The sequence below is a fragment of the Lepisosteus oculatus genome, chromosome 3 (genome assembly GCF_040954835.1).
Source record: "Lepisosteus oculatus isolate fLepOcu1 chromosome 3, fLepOcu1.hap2, whole genome shotgun sequence".
Taxonomy (NCBI): Eukaryota; Metazoa; Chordata; class Actinopteri; order Semionotiformes; family Lepisosteidae; genus Lepisosteus; species Lepisosteus oculatus.
The window spans coordinates 30,457,508-30,477,595 of NC_090698.1; the positions used below are offsets into that span (position 1 = coordinate 30,457,508).

A 20,088-nucleotide genomic window follows, 5' to 3' on the forward strand; every position below is an offset into this window, starting at 1 on the left:
TGTAAATCTCTTTTCTTGTGATATTTTTTAAGGGGCTGTGTGTAGGATGGAAATGCCTTCATACTGTCGCCTCCTGTCCTGATTCTCTCTCTCCGTCCTGTGGAAAGAGATTTACAGGGCAATCAGTGTCGGCACAAGCTTAACCAAGCATCTCTGTGACATCTCTGTTCACGTGGTTTAAACAAATGTCCTGAAATTTATAGTCATATAAAACTTTGGTATTATAGCAGAGCTGCATTATTGAATACTGAATGTATTACTGTACAAAAAATAAGTTATATTTGGCTGGTGGCTTATTTTATGGATCTAATGTGAAATTACCTTGAATCATGCCATTTTATAATTTTATTTTTAAATGTCATGAAATACTGTTGGTAAGATTGTTTGATCCATTATATTAAACCATAATGTTGAGCTGTATATTTTAACATTTTATTTCTTCCCATGTTGTCTAGGATAGGGGTTCTCTCAAGGTGTTTATGTGCCCCTTAGAAAATATATTGGGGTGTACTGGAATTTTTCAGGAATATTTAAAATGTTCCAGTGCTAATGGGAGAAAAAATTGTTACACTTGAAATCTGGGGACAGTTTGCTTTGAGTTCAAAGTCAGAGAATGCTATGTCAGAATGCTGTCACATGATATTTCAGTCATTATGATCTATTATGGACAACAGATTTTTAAAAAATACAGTTAGGTCAGCAAAGATTTTAATAGGCTTGGACTATAAAGAGGTAGGTGGCACAGTGACGCACATTGCAGCTTTTAAGTGCTGGGCCCTGGGTTCAGTTCCTGGGGTGCTACCTGCATGGAATTATTCCCATGTTCTTAAGGGTTTCCTCCCACAGTCCAGACATACTGGGAGGTTAATTGGCTTCTGGGAAAATTTGCCCTGGTGTGAGTGCATGTATGCACCCATTGCTTGCTGGGAAAGGCTGCGGCTATATATAAAAAAAAAAGGTGACCTTTTATTGGATAAAGTAGTTGGTAAATGAATGAATGGATGGACTGTAGTGAGGTATTCAGCTGTGTGCTATTTTATGTCCTTGGTTGTTGAGTAATTGGATGATATTTCTATGAGAGTGTTGGACATATTTGGAGATTTATCTTTGAAGATCCAAGCTGTCGGGAAGGGCTTTAATTTTGTTAAGTTTCTCTTTCTTGTAGTGTCTGGTTTGATGATTTGAAATTAAATTTACTCCTATCGACCATTTGATGTCACATAAATGCCCTTCGGGGCAGAATTTTTCACTCAAAAAAAAATGCATCTCTCCGATCAAACATGGGTTAGACTGCTTCCCAGTAAAGTATACTCTATTTTGTAAGCACCAATGCTCTGGTCTCATTTCTTCAGCATCTTGTAGAGACTTGTTTTGCTTTAATAAAATGAGCTATTGTTGCAGCATGACTCAAAACTGATTCAAGATAAGTATACGTGTTTCTACCAACATGGGCCTCCTTGTGAATCATGCAGTCTCTCCACTGAGCTTCTGCAGCCACGGTTTTGTTTTGCTGTCAAGCCCACTTTTGGTATCAGGTTTGGTTTTTTCCACATCAGTGAAGATCTATACACAGCTGTTTCTTATGTTCTCCTGTTATAAAGACTTATACATTTCTCTCCAGTAGCACATGACGGTTGTGCCTTCCTGAAACAAATCTACTTGTACTGTTTCCCAAGTGTACTGAACATACGCCATTAGCTTATCTGTCCCTTAATCATCTCTTTAATCATCTTTTTCCCCATGCCTTGCTCTTATGTCATTTTGCATAATCAATATGACCGCTCACAGTATTAGTGGACATCAGAATGGTGTTCGGATGAGAAGCTGCATCTTTGCCAATTTTAATTTCATAATTAAAAATACATTTGTTTAGATGTGAGCATTTAGAAGTGAAACAGCACAAGATGCCTCTAGAATTATGTCCATCAGAATTGCTGATTTATGTAGAATGTTTTTTCTTTCTCAAATTAAATTAATTTTTAAAACATTCCGCTGACTTCTGTGGGCTTTATGGTTTGTAAGTGTTACAGGTTTTTTTTAGATTTTACTATTGGTCAGAACACACTTGGGCCTTGGATTATATTCTAATTCAGTGTAAGTAAAACCAGATGCACCATAATGTTTTTTCTTCTCACACCACACTCAAGTCTCTTAATTCATGTTCTTTACCATCAGTCAGTTTCACCTCTTCTCTTTTGTGCCACAGTGTATTGGTTTTACAGATATGATGCATTTATTTCATAAGTTAAAATATTGGGTTTGTCTTCTATTTTGTTGCTTCTCAGTATATACCATTTCATATTTATAATTCCGTGTATATGCTACCTGTGGGTAGGTGATACTTGTCAACATTAAATGTCTCTTGCCAGGTGTTGGCCTGATCTTGAAATTTGTTTAGTCTTTTGCATCTCCTTTACATCTTGTACAGTGTTGGGATACCCAAATATTTTAGAACCATCAATGAATTTGACTACATCGCTAGGTATACAAAAATCTAGATAATTTGATTTTGGATGATCAGTGGTCCTAGTACAGATACCTGTGGGGGAAAAATGAATGAAAGTTTAGTCCTAAAGGCTGGAATGTTGTTTTTCAAAAGTCTAATAACACGATAGCAGTTATCTTATTCAAGAACTAGAGCAATATTTAGAAAAAATGTCCAGTCATTACACTAAATCCTATAAGTTTAAGATCTGAATGCTTTACTGTAATAAAACTTTGGTTATAACAATTCATTTCCATTTTTATTGCTTTTATACCTTTAAAAAATGATCTTACAACAGGTTTTCCCCCCTGTTGCTTCAGTTAAGAATTGATTAATTGTTGTCCTTTCTCATTGTTGTCTCTGAAAGGTTTGTACATTGAGCATATGACCCGCGGTAGCTGTGCAGAGATTCCAGATTTTTTCAATTAAATCTGGCACATAATTTACAGAATTTGGAAAATAAATTACAGTGTTAGTTTATAATGGCTGTGCTAGATGCATATAGCATTCTGTAGACAAGAAAAATATACTATTCACAACCTGCCCATAGCTTGAATTGGCAAACACACTCAAAAGAGAATATCCTGTTTAATTTGTTTTTATATATAAGAATAAGAATTTTTCCCATTTATAAGTGATCAAAATACACTAGTCTTTGTATTACAATGTATTTTAATATGTGGAAGATATCAAAATAGGCCCCATCTGTTCTTTGGTACATTGGAATTTGCATTTAACACCAGCTTGGTGTGGCAAAGGCACAGATTTAACAGATTGTTCACTTAAGCATGTAAGACCAGCACCTGCAATTTCATGGTCCATCAAAAAAAAGCCTTGCAAGCATGTTTAAAAAGCATTTTTTTTAAATGGCTGCTTCTTTCTGTGGTTACATTTTAAGCTTTAAATTTTTTAATTTGTTTTTTTGATGATAGTAATTGTTTTTATAGCCCCTTCCTGTTAACCTGTAGGAGGGTACGGTATCATGAACCTGTCATGGCAAGCTTTTCTCCTGCTCCACTGATTTCAAGAATAATTATCCTCATGTACTTAAGCACAAACTAATAACTAGTGATTTTAAATTCACAAGAATGGCTGCATCACATATTCTCAGATGTTAATTGAAATATGTAGCCTTAAAGTCTTAACATTAAGAGTGCAGTTATTTTAATACTTTAATATTTGGCATACTCAAAAATAAAAACTGAGCAACAAAAAGTTTTTTGTCAACAGCTGATAGTCTGGCTTCTTTCAGGAAGTGGGAAGTAGGAAAATGAGAACCTCAGGCCACTTTGCTACTAGTAGCCAAACAAGCAAAATGAGACAAATACATTGTGTTTCTTTAAGACAGAGTGATGCATTTTTGGATTATAAAAGAATATTTGATGAGTATACTGGCATTTTGTATCAGTTCTTTAATAATCTTCAGAGATGGGCTCAACATCCTGGATAACACTTGACAGACAGGCAGCACAGCAATATATAAAGGGTCACCTGTCCTTTGTTTGGGGAAAAAAGAAGGCATGAATAAAATTGATTTTTACTTAACCAGAGTTTACCTACACAAGGCACAACTAAATATGTAGTCACTTAATCAGCCAAAGCTCCAGCTGTGTGAAAGAATCCATGCCATTAATGGTTGTAAAAGACCCCTTGTATGCTCTTGTGATATAGGTTTTGTTTTGTCAGAGATGTGGTGCAGCTGAGGAATTTTGTAGGCTTTGGAATAAAGTACGTGGTGTCTGTAACAATGGTCATTTTGGGCAAGTGTATTAATACTGTGCTCTTCCTTTCTTTTGTTACATTTTAATAATAATGTTAATACTTTTTTTTAACACTTTTATATATCAGTAATTTGAATAGCAGTCTTTAATACAAAACTATATTGACAGTTTTGCTCAAATGACTTTTCTTGTAGGGGAAAGTAGTTTCCTTATGAATAATGTATATTTCTTTTCAAATTTCCTATTCTGTTCAGGATTAAGTACATCACCTTTTAGAAGTATACTAATGTTAATCTTGATACGAAGCTAGACATTTTGAAAAGGCATGGAAAAGGTGAACACCGTTTTGCACCTTCAAGTGTGCGTACCACTCAACTGTGATGGGTAAATAAAGATGTGAATGGGACAACTATACCAAGAACTTAAGTGAAAGTAACTAAAATGCAAGATTTTACGATGGAAAAGATAAATTTGCTTGGTTTATCAATTGAAGAACTAACACAGACTTCTTCCTTGACAGCTAGCATACTGTTTATCCTCTTTTAGTGCTATCAGTATATATACAACTTCTTTTAATGCCTTTTTGTTTAATGAGCTTTGCTTTGACTATTAAGGAAGGTATCCCTTCCATCAAATGAAGGGTTGGTATGCTAAATGTCTATTTTTATCTATTACGTGGTAAATGATGCTCAGATATTTTTAAGATGGTAGATGGGAAGATCATTAGACCACTTATTAGCCATTTATTTATGATATCGTCATTGGAAACAAAGGAAGGCAAGTGCAGTATGCATAAGTCCTCAACCAAAATGAGTGTATTTTATTTGTTTTCATTACTACTGTAAAGAGGTTAGCAAAGAGTCATGGTAAAGATGATTTACAGGAAGGCTGTGGGTCCAGTACCCCCACATGGACATTGCTATTATATCCTTGATCAAAGTACTTTACCCTGATTGCTCCAGTCCATCCGGCTTTATAAATGGGTACCAGCATTGCATTGGTATATGCATTTCTGTATCTTGGTATGAATCATATCAGCTGAGGAAATTAATTTGCACTGTGATGTGAAACATTCTTACTGAAGTGTTAATGCAGCTTTATGCTCTAGGTATTGCAGCTCCTCGCTTGACAAGGCAGTGCTATACTGAATGTACTGAGGTACAGATGTTCACGGTAAACATTCCAGATGTACAATGTAATCCTCACAGTATGTTATATTGTCTTCTTTGTCACAGCTAGAATTGTAGTTTGTTTTTCTTACCATTTCCCAATTAAAGACCCAAGATGAGTGAATCAGAATCTCCCAAAACACTTATCTTTCACTTCACAAATATTCAAAGATAGTGGTCTACATTATAGTGTATCATATTGTTTTTTATACTTTTTAGGGATGTGTTCTGCTGCTGGTTTTGTGGGAATGTCTTGACACATATTCAGAAGCAAATTGTTATGTCAGTGGCAGCACTGACATGGTATCGCTGTCAGTGCTAGTGAGAAATGTCAAAATACTGTTGCAAGTTGTTGCCACAGGGTGTTAAGTGTAACAGTAAGATATGCTAATGAATACACCATTACAGGTGACATTACCTTCTCTGACAGACGCCTAACACCTAATCTTTTTATTGTCTGTTGTCATATTCAGCATTGTCAAAAGATATAAACTCTCAACACACTAGGTAGTAGCATGGGGAAAAACCTTGACCACCATTGAACATTCTAAAATATTTAATGTAAATTTTTGAAATTTGAATTTCTCCAATACCAAGTTTAAACAGGCATCAATGTTTTTAATCATGTTTGGGTGACAAAAGCTAGATTGTTTTGAAAGTTTGTTTTGGCATATTGTAAGCTAATCATTAGTTTGTCTTAAGCCCCTTTCATGAAACAATCCATTTTAATTTAGCATGAATTGTGAACGTAACTACAAACATTGTAAGAACATATAAGATTCAGTTCTTTTAGCATGTCAGCATAGGGTATTCCTTTCAGCGCTCAAATGTCTGTTTGTTTTTTTCTGGGTTGATTCCAGAGTAGCAGTTATTTTTTATAACATAGGGACAAAACGTGTGACCGTTATTATAATGGTCTTACTATTGCATAGTAAATGTGAACATTTCATCCCTTGCTTAGTTTACTTCAGGCTGAAATGAAATGAAATGGTGTTATTTAATTTTTCATTAATTGAAATGGCTTTTCTGATACTTGATGTTCTCCAATCCATGACTGACCTAATACTTAGGGAATTGGGTTTTTATAGCTCTTCAGGGGAAATGGGTGCCAGAGAAGAGAGACTGTGTGTATTACACAGCATTCAGAACTCTGTGGTGTGATTTAAGACCCAAACATCTGCTCTTTAAAGATGTACAATGTTATGAGAACATTCTGCTTTACATAGGATATGTAGGATATATGTAAATATCTGTACTATTTCCATGCTTTAAGTCACTTATGAAAATGACTAATATTAGTATTTTTAATACTAATACTAGAAAAGAAATGTAAGGTGAGAAGGTCTAAAACAGCAGCAGCACCCACCAATATGAGAAGTAAACTGTTTCCCAATGTTTTTTACTTGCTCATTCTTCTTGGGAATTCTGCCTAGGTATGTTTGGTAGAAAGTTGGTCTGAGAGTCAAACCAATATCCATATATAAATGAAATGGAATTTCCTCAGCTAAGAATGCCAGAAATATTCTAATTATTCAAGCTGGGAGTCACAATATGCTTTGAAACTGGGGTTTTTCTGAAGATACCAAATTGTGTTAATGTATTAGGAATGAACTTCAACTTTATGCTGAGCTGGTGAAAATAGAGATGGCGTGACCAATGTAATAATTCTTAAATGAAAACTGCCATTCATCAGTATGTCAGATTAGTCTTTGTTAGTGCTCCGGTTTGCATTATTGAAAATATTACTCACAACATTTTAAGAAATTGCTGAAATTTCCCTTAGCAACAATGTCAATCTTTCAATGCAATTGAGCTGTATATACCCTTAAAAGGGAACTGCAGTTCCAAAATACTCAGACCGGTTATTAAATCTCAGTAATAAAACAAATTCATTGACAGTATAGAAACATTTTACAACTTTCAAATTATGCACAAAACTGTGAAGTTTGTGAAAGTACTGTTGTCGCACTCCCTGAGAGTTTCCTCAAATTGTAACACAATTTGACACTTCCTGCTCTCTATGCACTGTAATGATTAATGTAATGTGATGTACATTGGAAAAGTACAGGTTGCATAGCAGACATTTCATCGCTGAAATGTTCAAATGTGATCGGCATGCAGAGTTAACAAGTAGTATCTGTGGGCAAAATCTTTTCGAAGTTGAGAGCAATGTTTCTATTGGATTCACACACCTGCTTGTTTACATTGTAATAGGACAGCTTCACCTCACTGGATGTTTTGTTGCTGAATGTTTGTTATTCATTTGGATGACCATAACTAAACATTTTTAGTTGTTTTCACTCTGTCACAGTACCTTTATATAATTCACAAGATGACAGGGCAAGTGATTGCCGAATAAAAACTGGATGCTACCTGCCTGAATACTGAAAACTGTTAAAGTAGATTTTGGTTAACGTGTATATAATTACACTTATTTTTAAGATATATTATAGTCACATATTTAATAAACATTTTCTTTAAAATTATTCATTTAATGTTACTGAAAATATGGATCCATTTTTAAAGCATAACAAGCAATTTGTCATAATCATATTTCTCCAAAGTACAGTTTGCTTTGAGTGCTTTGTGTTTGTCATTTTAATACACTTGAATATTCCACTTATATTTCAGACTTGGTTCTTTATTTCAAAAACATTAGCTGCACAGATTTGAGATTTTTAATATACCACTTGTAGCAGTTAATATTTAATGCAATTCACTATGTTTTATATGCATATTCACAGTTCAGATATTTATAAAGAACTTTGTAATGGACGATTTTATCCTTGCATTGTTCCTGAACAGGTCAAGAAGTAGTTCAAGATGGCTGCAGCTTCTTATGATCAGCTGCTAAAGCAAGTAGAGGCACTTAAAATGGAGAACTCCAATCTTCGTCAAGAGCTAGAGGATAATTCCAATCACCTGACTAAACTTGAGACAGAAGCTTCAAACATGAAGGTAAGAAAATTCAAGATTTTTGTAATGTGTGTTTATAGGTTGCTTGAGAAGACTAGGATTATCAGTTATTACTGAATCCAGACTAATGCAAAAATTGTGCAGTAATTACAGTAAATGTGAGAGTCATTGGATGCTTGCGTGTTCTACAAAGTGACATTTTCAAAGCTCAAAAGGTATAAACCTTTCTTACACCATTTTTGGTGGGGAAAAAATCATATTGCCATGGATGTAAGTTAAATTTGTCCCCTGTTGGTAATAGAGCTGTTTTGGCACTCATCTTATGTTTGTAATGACTATTTTGCTTCTGTAGCATGATCATCTTTCTTGAAGATGTCTGACAAGCTCTGAACTTAAATATTGTTAAGTTAATTGATGAGTATGGGAATATTACTGGCTAAGCTGAAATCATGTTCCCTGGAGGTGGTCAAGGTTTATTAATGGCTACTCATGCACTGTAAACCTTAGGGCATTACTCCAAACAATTGATCTAGTATTGAGATTGTGAGGGTTTATGGAAGTCAAGAGTAGCTTAGTATTGTGAGCTACGACATGACCTTATGCCGACGTTGCACTACACGACTTATGCACTACAGATTTTCAGTCATAGCCTACATTTACATAATCATAAGAAAATCACAGAGTTGTAGAGACACGCAGTGCACACCCGTTACCGTCAGTTGCGTGGTGTGACACCCCCAATATGATAGGATTTTTAAGAGCCCTTGCGACTCTGTGTGACTCGACAAAATCAAACTGGTTTGGTTTTTTCCAGAGTGAATCACAGGTCGTCGGGGTGGGGTCTTGTGTCTGCAACAGTCAACAGCCAATGAGCGCTCAACCGGAAGTACAATGCATAAAATACCCACAGTGAAGAACAATGGCGGTCAAATAATTTTGTCCATGATCAAAAATATGTGGTCTACTCTACTTTTTTTGGCGTATCGTTCTCTTTTTTTCTGGTCACAAAGGAGAGCACAGGCCACAGTAGGGGTGCCCAACCAGTCGATCATGGAGTGCTTGCCAGTCGATCGATTGCAAGATTGTTTGGCAAAAAATAAATGGGCTATTTTACTTTTTTCGATAGCCTTAAAAAAACATTCAGATCTGTGCATGTAATTTCATTCATTTTACTGCCCTTGTGTGTGTTGAACCCTTGTTGAATGGGTTGTAAAAGTCACTTACCTGAGTGCTGGCTGACACTGGGGGGGGGAGGCTGCAGGGGCTCTGTAAATAGTGTTGTGTGTGCTACCCAAGAACGTTCTTTTGATTATAGCCGCACGAATACCACATTTGCTACAGTGCATAGTGGAGCGAAACAGACCGGCCGTGACAAATTCGCCAACAGTTTGATAAGTTTGATTGCCTATTTGAGTGAGAGTGAATGACGAGGAATGGGAGCATAATTATTTTTTTGTACTTTGTACTTTGGCATTCAAATCTGCAATGGTAGTGTCTACATGAAACGGAAATGTAGAGCAACATTTCAAAATGGCAAACAAAACGTATGATGTGGACTTTCTCGCTAAAAGTGAGTTATAGAAAAGTAGGGAAAGCTTAAAATCTCCACATCAGCGTTTGGTTTTCACAAGGCCTAATACAAGAGGGAAAGCGGCAAACATCGCATCGTTCCGTATGAGACACGTCCTGGCTAAACACAAAAAATAATTCAGGGATCGAGAATTAATTAAAAAAAGCTTTTGCTGAGGGTGCTGACTTGCTGTTTGGAGATTCAGAAAGCTTTTGTCTGAAATGAAAGAGTTTCTCAAGTCATCTAAACATGGTGAATTTGCCCAAATAGAGGATGACCAGTGACTTCTGTATTTAGCATTCCTCACAGACTTGACTGAACTGCTGAATGAGCTTAATGTTGAGCTGCGGGAACAAAATAAAAATGTAATCGACATGATCAATGGTGTTACTTGAGTGTTCTCAAGTAAGCTTCTCAGTGCCAATGCTCGCATTAAGGTAGGATATTCCTTTTTCTAAAATAAGGAACATGTCCCTACTAAGCATGAGTCACTTGCTTTTATTTGCTGTTATTTTAGTGATGGGTATCATAATTGTACTGATGTGCAGACAGTTTGTTTTTCCTATATCAGAGCTTCAAGTTCACACTGGTAGATCGTGCTGGACTCACAAATGAAAAAGTAGATCTTACATTAACAAAACGTGGGCACCCCTGGGCTACAGCAATGGCGGCAACTATCTCCTTGTTCTCCATGTTGTTTGTTTACATTTGTGGGGTGCTCCTCCTCTGATTCCAGTGTGCTCCATGTTGTTTGGCTGCCAGAATGAGGCAACCTTGCAGTACTTTTGCAGTGCAATACGAGATTTGGAACCGTGATGAAAAGTTTTGAGGGAATCGTGTAATTTGTCACCCCCTGTGATTCCTAGTCGTATTATTTGACACACTCTAGGACAGAAAAGGCACTGAGATTTAGCAACTGCAGTCCTTAAGTTTGGCATGCTCTCTGACTAGAAGTCGTGGCGAGTCATGTAGTGTGACGCCGGCATTAGTTATTCTGTTACATCTTGAGTATGTGGAACCTGTATAGGATGTTCTCGCATATTGTGACACACTTTTACCTAGATCTTGAAATTCTTTTTAGATTATGTATAGTTATTTATCATCGGTAACCTGTTCATTTTTTGCCATTTGGCAGGCATGGGCAACTGTGTAGAGGTGGATATATTCTTCGATTCATGATGTGATCAGTGACTCATTTTAACGTTTCCTGGCTTTAATATATGTACTATGATAAGCTTATATATTTTTTTATTTTTTCTGCAAGCTTAATGATGTTTTTTAGTACTTTGGTTTAATTTGTTACAGTAAAATGTTAAGTGTGGTATAATTGTAATAAACCTCCTCAACTAAAAATTAGCTCATTCACTTCCACAGATCTCCACTAGTACTGTTGAATACATTAAACTTAAAGCAAGGCTGTTTGTCTTTTCTACTGTTTTGTACATACAAACAGCGTGTTCGGTATTGGGGTGGGAGAACACAGTTGGCAAACAGGTTGCTGACGCAAGTGGTGTTTGTGGACAAGTAGTTGACACTCTTCGCTTTTGGACCACAATTTCCAAAACAGTGTTCCGGTATGGTAAATGGAAACACTGTGCTTTTGTAGTTGCTGTTGTTTAAATGAACAATTAGTTAACCATTCTGGCTAAGGTACAGTCTGCTCTGATGCAGTCTGACCTTCTTTTTGTTATGCATTAATTCAATTGGTGAAACAGTTTCTCACTTCTCTGCTTGATCTTTGAGGTGCGGGAGGGCTGGGTTGCCTGACCCAGATGGGTGTTGCACTACAGATGTGGGTGAAGTGGATGCTTTTCTGTTAATAATGTGCTTTGGGATCAAAGTGCTAAATAAATGCAAAGAATTATTAGAATTAATTTTTTTAACCAGTTGCATGAGTGAATTTGAACGAGCCTTTTGTTGACTTTCAAAGCGTTGTGCAAGCATATTTGGAACACCTTCAGCAAGAGGCTGCTCTTTTCTTGTCCAGAGCAGAGGATTTCTCATGCCAGCTTCATCTGTTACTGACGTTAAAGAATGATTAAAGGAAGAAAGGGTGTTAGGCTTAGTGCTGGAAAGCTAAGATGGCTCATGCATCATACAGAGGACTGGATTAGACTGAGCTAGCAGAGTGTGGAGTAGCAGAGTATTGGAGATGCATGCCCTTTTCAGTGGAAGATGTTTCTGGAAAGCCTGAACTTGGGAATCACCCCAAAACCACAAAGCCTTTTAAAAAATATAAATAACAGCTTGAAGCTGGTAAAAGATTTAATTAAAATACAATTGACCTTATTCTTAACACTTTTTAAATTGCATGTCTACTAAATCCTTATGTACTGACATAAGGTTTATGTGCTAGTCTTTGGGTGTAGGGTTTTTGAATGTTGAATGAATGCTAAACGTTTTAGTTCTTTGGTTTTTAATTCAGGCTTAAGACTTCTTTGTGGAGAGGTAATGATTTTACATGTATCCTTAGCATTCTTTTCCAAAACCTGGGGAACTTAAAATTTAGTCTACATTGGAGACAGCTGCTGGTTTTTTTCAATTTCCTTGCTTTTTTGTAACCTCTTTTTAATGTTAACATACTGTAAATGATTCATGTATAATTTTATGTCTTGAGTTTTAAAGAAATTATACATAGAGGCTAAATATTGCTATGGTTTTTCCTTAAGGATACCCAAATAAAATGTATGCTCTTTCTTATTACCCAAGATGACTAATTTGTCCCTGGTGAGATTTGACTGCTGTTTGATATGCTTATATGTTAAGCTCTTTCAGCAAAAGACAGATTAACTCTGAATGTTAATTCATTTTATTACTCTGAAATTGTGCAAATAAATTAGGCCACTGCATGCTCTATGCATACTATATGCCCTACATATAATACGGACCTGTGGGCATATAATTTATGAAATGTGTGTGGAACATCCATAGTTATTTCTTAGATTAATGCAAGTCACAGTATCAGACTTAAAAATCAGAATTTCTGACAACTGTGCTTGTTTTCATGACTGCTCTTGATAATGGACACGTTGCTCAATCTGTCAAAATACGGAGGTGACAGAATGGCAAATAGTGTCATTCATCATTCACTCGTGTCCTGTCATTGTGTTAAGAGAAGTGTCATGCATCCACGACTGGCAAATGAAGGAAGGGAGGTAAGCAGAGTACTTACACTTCAGTGTCAAACAAAACCCTTGAATATGAAAGAATCCCTCCTAAAGGAGCTTATAGGGAGCAGTGAGAGCAGACCATTCTGTCTGATGCTTTGCTGTAGAAGTGACAGTACATTTGTGAACAGGTAGTGGACAAAGAAATTGAAACACCAGCGTACGGTTACTTCATGGGGCATTTGGACACCATATGTGTCTGGTCGGGCCTGTAGATTCCTTGTCATCGGTTGTACCAGTGTTTGTAATTCTGTGGGTTGATATAACACCACTGTTCTTTAAGACAGTCAGTTGACTAGAGCCTGGATCATGGAGATGGAAAACTCGAAGGCATTGTTCCAGAATATCCCATAGATGCTCAATGGGTTCAGATCTGGTAGCGTGAGAAGCCTATTACATGTGAATAACATCAGTGTCATGCTCATCAAACCATTGGGTGAACACGCTGAACACAAGCTGTGTTGATAGGGGGCCTTGTCATCCTGCAAGACACCTGGCAGGAAAGAAATGCTCCAATATGGGGGTGAATATGATCACTTGATACCATTAATTAGCGATTAGCATTAACCTTGCTTTCTAAGGGAATGACTGAATCCAACCCGTGCCAGGAACATCCAGCCCACTTACACCAGAACTCTTCAGTGCTAGAACCAGGAATTTAGAATGTACAGTGCTTAAGGTTGGTGCCACACGTGTATTCATCTGTTTGATGAGAACATTGTAGAGAGTGATTCATCTGACTATATCATAGTACACAGCTCGGTAGTCCATTGCATATGCACTTTGTACCACTGGGTTTGCAAATGTAAACCTCCTGGTGTGAGGTGTGCTCTGCAATCAGTCTATAGTGCCCCTCTCTTTGGAGCTCTTGCCAGACTATTTTTGGTAATGTTGGCTGCTCACACCCCAGGTTGAAATTTGCACTCAATTGCCTTGCCTTTTATTGCCTTGTAAAACAGTAATATAGCTCTCCACTTGGTATTAATACACAAATATCATGATCCGAGAAGCCCTACCTTTCAGTATATCTGGTGTCCTATAATTACTCAGGTAATGGATCAGGTCTGAACCTGTGGTGCAGTCTGTGTGGAGTTTGTATGTTCTTCCTGGGTGCACATACGTTATCTCCAGGTACTCTGATTTCCTCCCAGAGCCCAAAGACATACTGATGGTTTAATTGGCTCCAAGGAAAATTGAACCCAGGTGTGAGTGTGTGCATGTCTGTGTGTCTGCCCTGTGATGGAGCCCCGCCCAGTGTGTATCTGGCTTTGCACACTTTGCTTGCTGGGTGCTGAGATAGGCTCTGGCTCCCCCTCGGCCCTAAACTGAATGAAGTAGTTAGAAAATGGATAGATTTTCATTGTTTTTGTCCACTACCTATAGATTGTCTCAGTTCTGGCCTTGACAGAATACCATGGTGCCTCTTATGATCCTAGAGTTTAGAAAATGTTGTGTATAATCTAAGTAACTGTTGAGATTGCTTACCACACTTAATGTCTAGCCTTATATAGCTATAGTTTAGCACGCATTAAAAATTGTACACGTTTTCTTAATTTATTTTTTTTCATAAAAATTTACCTAAAGCTACTAGAGGGTTTTGTGTCTCTCATAGGTCTCCATCTAAACAAATGTTGACTGTCAGTATTCTTTGATTACATTTGTACAGTGAGAAGTTAATGAATTATCAGGTGGCCCTGGGTACTTAAGCCTTTTTTCACACCTTTTTTCTTGTCAGTCTTTATGACAAGATTGGCGGACATTTTTATTCTGTAATGGTATAAATACTTTCTAACAAGATTGAAACTTCATATCTGGTCATTTGATTTGCTTTGGAAGAAACAAGGTTTATTTTTCCTGATCTCAATACACTAGTTGGTCACCAGCTGAATAGGAATTGGTAGTTCATAATTCCTTATGTTTGTAAATGGCGTGTTTGCAGTTACGTTTTAGCTTGAAATATGTTTTACTCCTATGTTAAAGTGGCTTTAGCCCTTTAGGGACTGTTGTTCAGCAGGGATGTTTTCATAAGCACACCTTTTGAAACCCTGTTGTTAATGTCTCATAATGCACTTAGTTTTTCAGTGTACACTACTGAACATTGGTTCCTTAAGGCTCCCATTTTCATTTATCTGGTAGATTGCAGAGAGGAAACTAAATTACACTGTACTTTGTTAAGGACATGCATAACAAAAGACTGCAGCGCTAGTGACAGTTGTTAAGGCAACCAATGGAGAAAGTGGAGAACACAGACACTACTTCACAAACCTGAATTTGTGGGACAAGCATTGCCCAAGGGTGCTTTTGTTTGCTGTGCTAGAAAAGTGAAAAGCTTGAGGCATAAAATGCTTTCCCAGACTCCCTTGACATTGGAAAAATAATAAAGTTGAACAATAATACAATAAAGTGCTTTTCAGAATTTTAAGATAAGTTAAGAGTTAGCACATATAATGACACAGTGGAATGGTCCCTTTACTTCTAAGAGATGTTCATATCTGTTTACTAGTAAAATATTTTTATACATTATATAGTTTTATTTTTTTTAATTAACTATTTGTTTTTATTCCAGTTTAGTTCTTAAAGGGAATGCAGTCACAAATTATCACACTGGTTATTAAATCTTGATAAAAAATATAAGTTAGTTGATGGTGTCAGAAAACAAATGACAACAAAACTTGAAAATACTGAATGGTTGTTGTTGCTATTGTTGTTGCACAAATTGTGATGTAAATCAGCCTTTCCTGCTCACTAGTCCCTGTAATGACGTAATATACGAGTGAATAAGACATAGGTTCTGCAGCAGACATTTCACTGCAGAACTTTTCCAATGTAATCTCATGCAGAGTTAACAAGGAAGTTCTATAACTTTTTAAGAAGGCTCTTTTGAATTTTTATTTTTTTGATTTCCTAATTTTGAATTAACAGGGTGTAATAGATCAACTTATGATGAACAGATGCAGACAGAAATTAAATATCAAACATATCTACAATGAGTTACGGTTTTCCCACTTAAGATGTCCAGTATCTTACATTTCAGATAACCCTAATCAAGGAAGTTCTAAACTTCCGAAACAGGAACTGGTACAAATCCCAATTAAAATTTTAGAAGCTGAAAAAAATGAAAAAAGAAAACAAAAAGCCAGCTGAGATAGTTTGACCCATGTTTAAGAATTTTGCTAGAACAAGAACCAAAAGACAGTTGTCCTCCAGGGTCAGGCTTAAAATCCACTTAACTACAGGAGAGGAAACAGTCAACAGTATACTGTATGTAGAGTTTGTTAAAGAAATGTGCCAGTGAACCTTCTGAACACGGAATGTGTTAAAATGTAAAACAGTAAACAAAGGAATGCATGTAAATGAAGACCACCTTTTCCCCTGGTTCATTTGCTGATTGTGAAAGCCTAAAACAATACATTTCATAATTTAATGATTAGCAAGTAGATTAAACCAATAAATAAAGCGTACTGTAGCATGGGAAAAAATAAAACTAATGTCCAGTCATCATGCAAATGAACATTTTAAAGTCCACCCTCGTTTTAGTTTTAGTTGTTTTTCTCCTCTACATTTTTAGTAGGCCTACGTGATAAAGTGGCCTTGGGAATTCAATTAATGACATTAGTCAACAGATCTCCTCTGTGCACTTCTACAACTGCTGTAGAAGCTGTTGTGGCATTTTTTTCCAAGATGCCCCCTCGGTTTTCAGATGGGTAGTTTCATCCTTTGCATGCTAATGTGTTGTTGGAAATTCTGGATGTCGCCAGTGTACGCCCATGGCAGGAAGTGGGGTGAAATCATGGTATCCTGCTGCAGCCATTAAAGCCAGTTATTTCTCAGTGTCCTTTGTGTTGAGCCAAGCTTGATGTTAGTGAATTAGTTATTGATTGCCGGTTGTTAGTCATGCTAGAAAAGAAGACAATGAATTACACTGGAGGGCTGTTTGGAATTGGTTGAATATATTACCAGTGCAACCTGAAAATAAGGGACACTACAACATTTTCAGTGGTTTTCAGACTGGATCACTTGGAATGTTAATTAAACTTAAAAAAACATATAGGCTTATAAATACTGTGTAATATTCCTGATTCATGCGGTTTTTGTCTCCACTATAGCACAGTATGTGTCTTACATAGTGCTTAATGTTTTTGATCTTTTAAGATTTACACTGAATTCTGAATCTTAGAATGGTAACTAAATTAACTTAGTCGCTGGTAGTACATTCAGTCAAACAACAACAATTATATTTAGTTGGGACATATCCAGAAATTTAATATTCACTTGAGAGTCTGGAGACACTTGAGAGGTTCACAACAATAGCCTAGCCATTTACTGAGCCAAGATTTGGTAAGAGCTTTTGAAAGACAGAAATTCATTATAGGGAAGGTAAAACTATTCTTACAAAAATATCACCATTCAGGGCAAAACTGCCTAATCTAAAGTGATGGGATCTTTCTTATGTAAAATAAATGTAACAAAATGCAACCAATGGATGAATACCTTAAGAAAAAAATCAAGATGTTCACAAAAAGACCTCCTTTTTAGTATAGTCAATTTAATATTAATCCTTTCCCACCTCAGTTACCTAGTAAGCTGTTTTTTAAGGGGAAGGCCTGAAGTGCTGGAATGTGGCCTTTAAAAGAGGTGCCCTTTCTGGGTATATAGGCAGAGAGGAAACGTTACTATGGCCAAACCTCTGATGTACTGATCTGATCTCCTAGACTGGGCATTTATTCTTCTCTCAGAGAATGGCTTAAGTGTATGTGGCCTACTGTGCCAGTACCTTTCTGGTACTGCATGTTGAGCAGTGGCTTATATAATTATCCCAACAACTATCCTTAATACCCTGTCATGTGTAACTATTAAAATAGTTTTTAATTTGTGGTTTAGATTTTCATCTGAGCACTTTGTGCATGGCAGAATGCCAGCCTGATGAGTATTGGATGCAGTATACTGTGTACTGTTAAATATTCCCTGTACCCACAGGTGTTGAAAATAATATTTTCATATACTCTTTTGTTCCTGCATCATTAATGCGGTTTCATTTTGTCACAGTTCCAGAACACAGTTGTTTATGGCTCTTTAAATAATTTACTTGGAATTGTTTCAATAATATAGGACTGTAGAATTAAATGTTTCTGTGCTTTATCACCCTCATCTTTATACTGTATAATGCCATTGGCAAAATCAATTTAATTTTTGGATTGTTTTAAGAAATAAATTAGCATGTTTGTTTTGTAATCTGAATTTTGTCATTTTAATAGCAAAAGATGCATTTTCTCTAGATTTTATTTCAGAACTGTAATGCGTTCATCAATTAACAAGCAATTGACTTTACTGACTAAATATTCCCAGGTATAATATTTTAGTTACCATACTATCCTATCGGGAAGTGTTCTAAGAAGAAAATAACTTTGGAAAGAAAGGGATGCATTTAATTATTCTTTGTTTTTTGTAATACACTTAATCAGATTACCTGAACTTGGGGTGAAGTATATGCCAGAAAGATAGGATACAGGAAAGAATGCTTTTCTTGACAAAGCAAAGAATACACCTTTATTTTTTATTCATGAATTAACCTTTCATGGTTATTATCATGAATTATGATTTCTTTGTAGTTGAAAGTCCTGAACGAAGACACCACCAAGTTTGTCAGGTGAAATTACCACAATCTTATTTTCTAAAAAAATTGCTATTGGTGTAACATTCAAAACCCTTTCTTTATTATGACTGAAGTTTATCACACTGCATTTAGATATCAGAATCCCCCTCTAATTTCACAAAGATTTAAATCCCAAGGTTTATCCCTTGTTTGGCTACACATCTGCTATTATTGCTTTGTGTGCTTACTTAGAGAATGCCCTACTTTATATAGATGAAATCAGTTCAATTTATTTGCGTGAAACCTGGCACAGGAATTAATGTTTGCTTGGGATTTCTCATATAGGCTACTTCAAGTCATTTGCCCTGTTGTGTTTTACTTGTCTGAATGCAGTATTTGTACTAGTATCAAACAGTTATCCTCTATGGTGTCTCATGGTATTTGTTTAAGGTAACTGTGAATAAGCAGAAAAGAATGCAGCATGTTTTGGTGACAAGTTTGAAATCACAGGTCTTCTTGTTCCTCTAGTTGAATTATTTGTCAACTTGGATAATGGCTGAGATGTTCACTTTCAGCCTTTCCTTTATCTCCAGATAGTATCTTTGTGGAGATAAAAGCAGATATTTGCTGCCCTCTGCTGGCAATAGTTTAAGTAAACACTTTGTGGTAGATAAAAGTTACTGGAAATAGTTATGGCACTGTAGCCACAGTGAAGTCTGATTGCACTGCAATGATTGCCAAGCTGTTAGTGAAGTGTTTTAGGGACTTCCTTAAATAGACCCAACAAAAGTTCATGTTCTTAATTAAAACATGATGACAGTGATGGTTTGCAGTTAAGCACAGGGACATGTCTGTTGGGAATGTTTGGGGTCATAACATGTCTTGGATGTTTATATTTAGTAGTAAAGATAATGTTTTCAGACATTTGTTACTTCGTTTAATATTAATACAATTTCTTTCTTGAAAAAAGTCTCATATAATGATGTAGGTAAGTGTTTATGAAAAGCTTGTTTGTGGAAATGACCTAGGGGAAATGGGTATGTGATATCCTGTTCTGAATCGCAGTGGCGCAGAATTTAGATTCCGCCAACACAATGAAGTAGACGTCACCTTCTGACCCGATATCATGTGCTTTAATTAACCAGTTCTTCCTGTGTTTGTGTAAAATCAATATTGAGGTACTACTTCACTGATTCACGTCCTTCCATTTGGTATGTAAGCATCTGGGTTTCAGCTGAAATACTGCAGCAGTCCAGCAGCTATAATAATAACGGTTATTGAATTAGTGTTGGAGAGAGTTGGCCTGGATGCTGTTCGGCATCTGGCTAAGATAGATCCAGTATATATAGACCAATACAGAAGATTTTTCCTGTTCAGTGGCGGCAGACATGAGCTCCCAATCACATCTTACAATGTCATGTTTAATTTTATTGTATGCAAGAGTGCAGGTGGTTGATTTTCAAAAAT

The 20,088-nt window shown here is 36.3% G+C and overlaps 1 protein-coding gene across 5 annotated transcripts in view; it reads left to right on the forward strand.

Moving 5' to 3' along the window:
• Nucleotides 1-20,088, forward strand: part of apc (APC regulator of WNT signaling pathway) — a 76,188-nt gene that overhangs the window by 19,914 nt on the left and 36,186 nt on the right. For all 5 annotated transcript variants that reach the window (XM_015337714.2, XM_015337724.2, XM_015337711.2 and 2 more), the window contains exon 2: nt 8,181-8,333. In XM_015337714.2, the coding sequence (XP_015193200.2) occupies nt 8,199-8,333 (135 nt within the window). In that variant the 5' untranslated portion in view covers nt 8,181-8,198. The remainder of the gene's footprint in view (nt 1-8,180; nt 8,334-20,088) is intronic.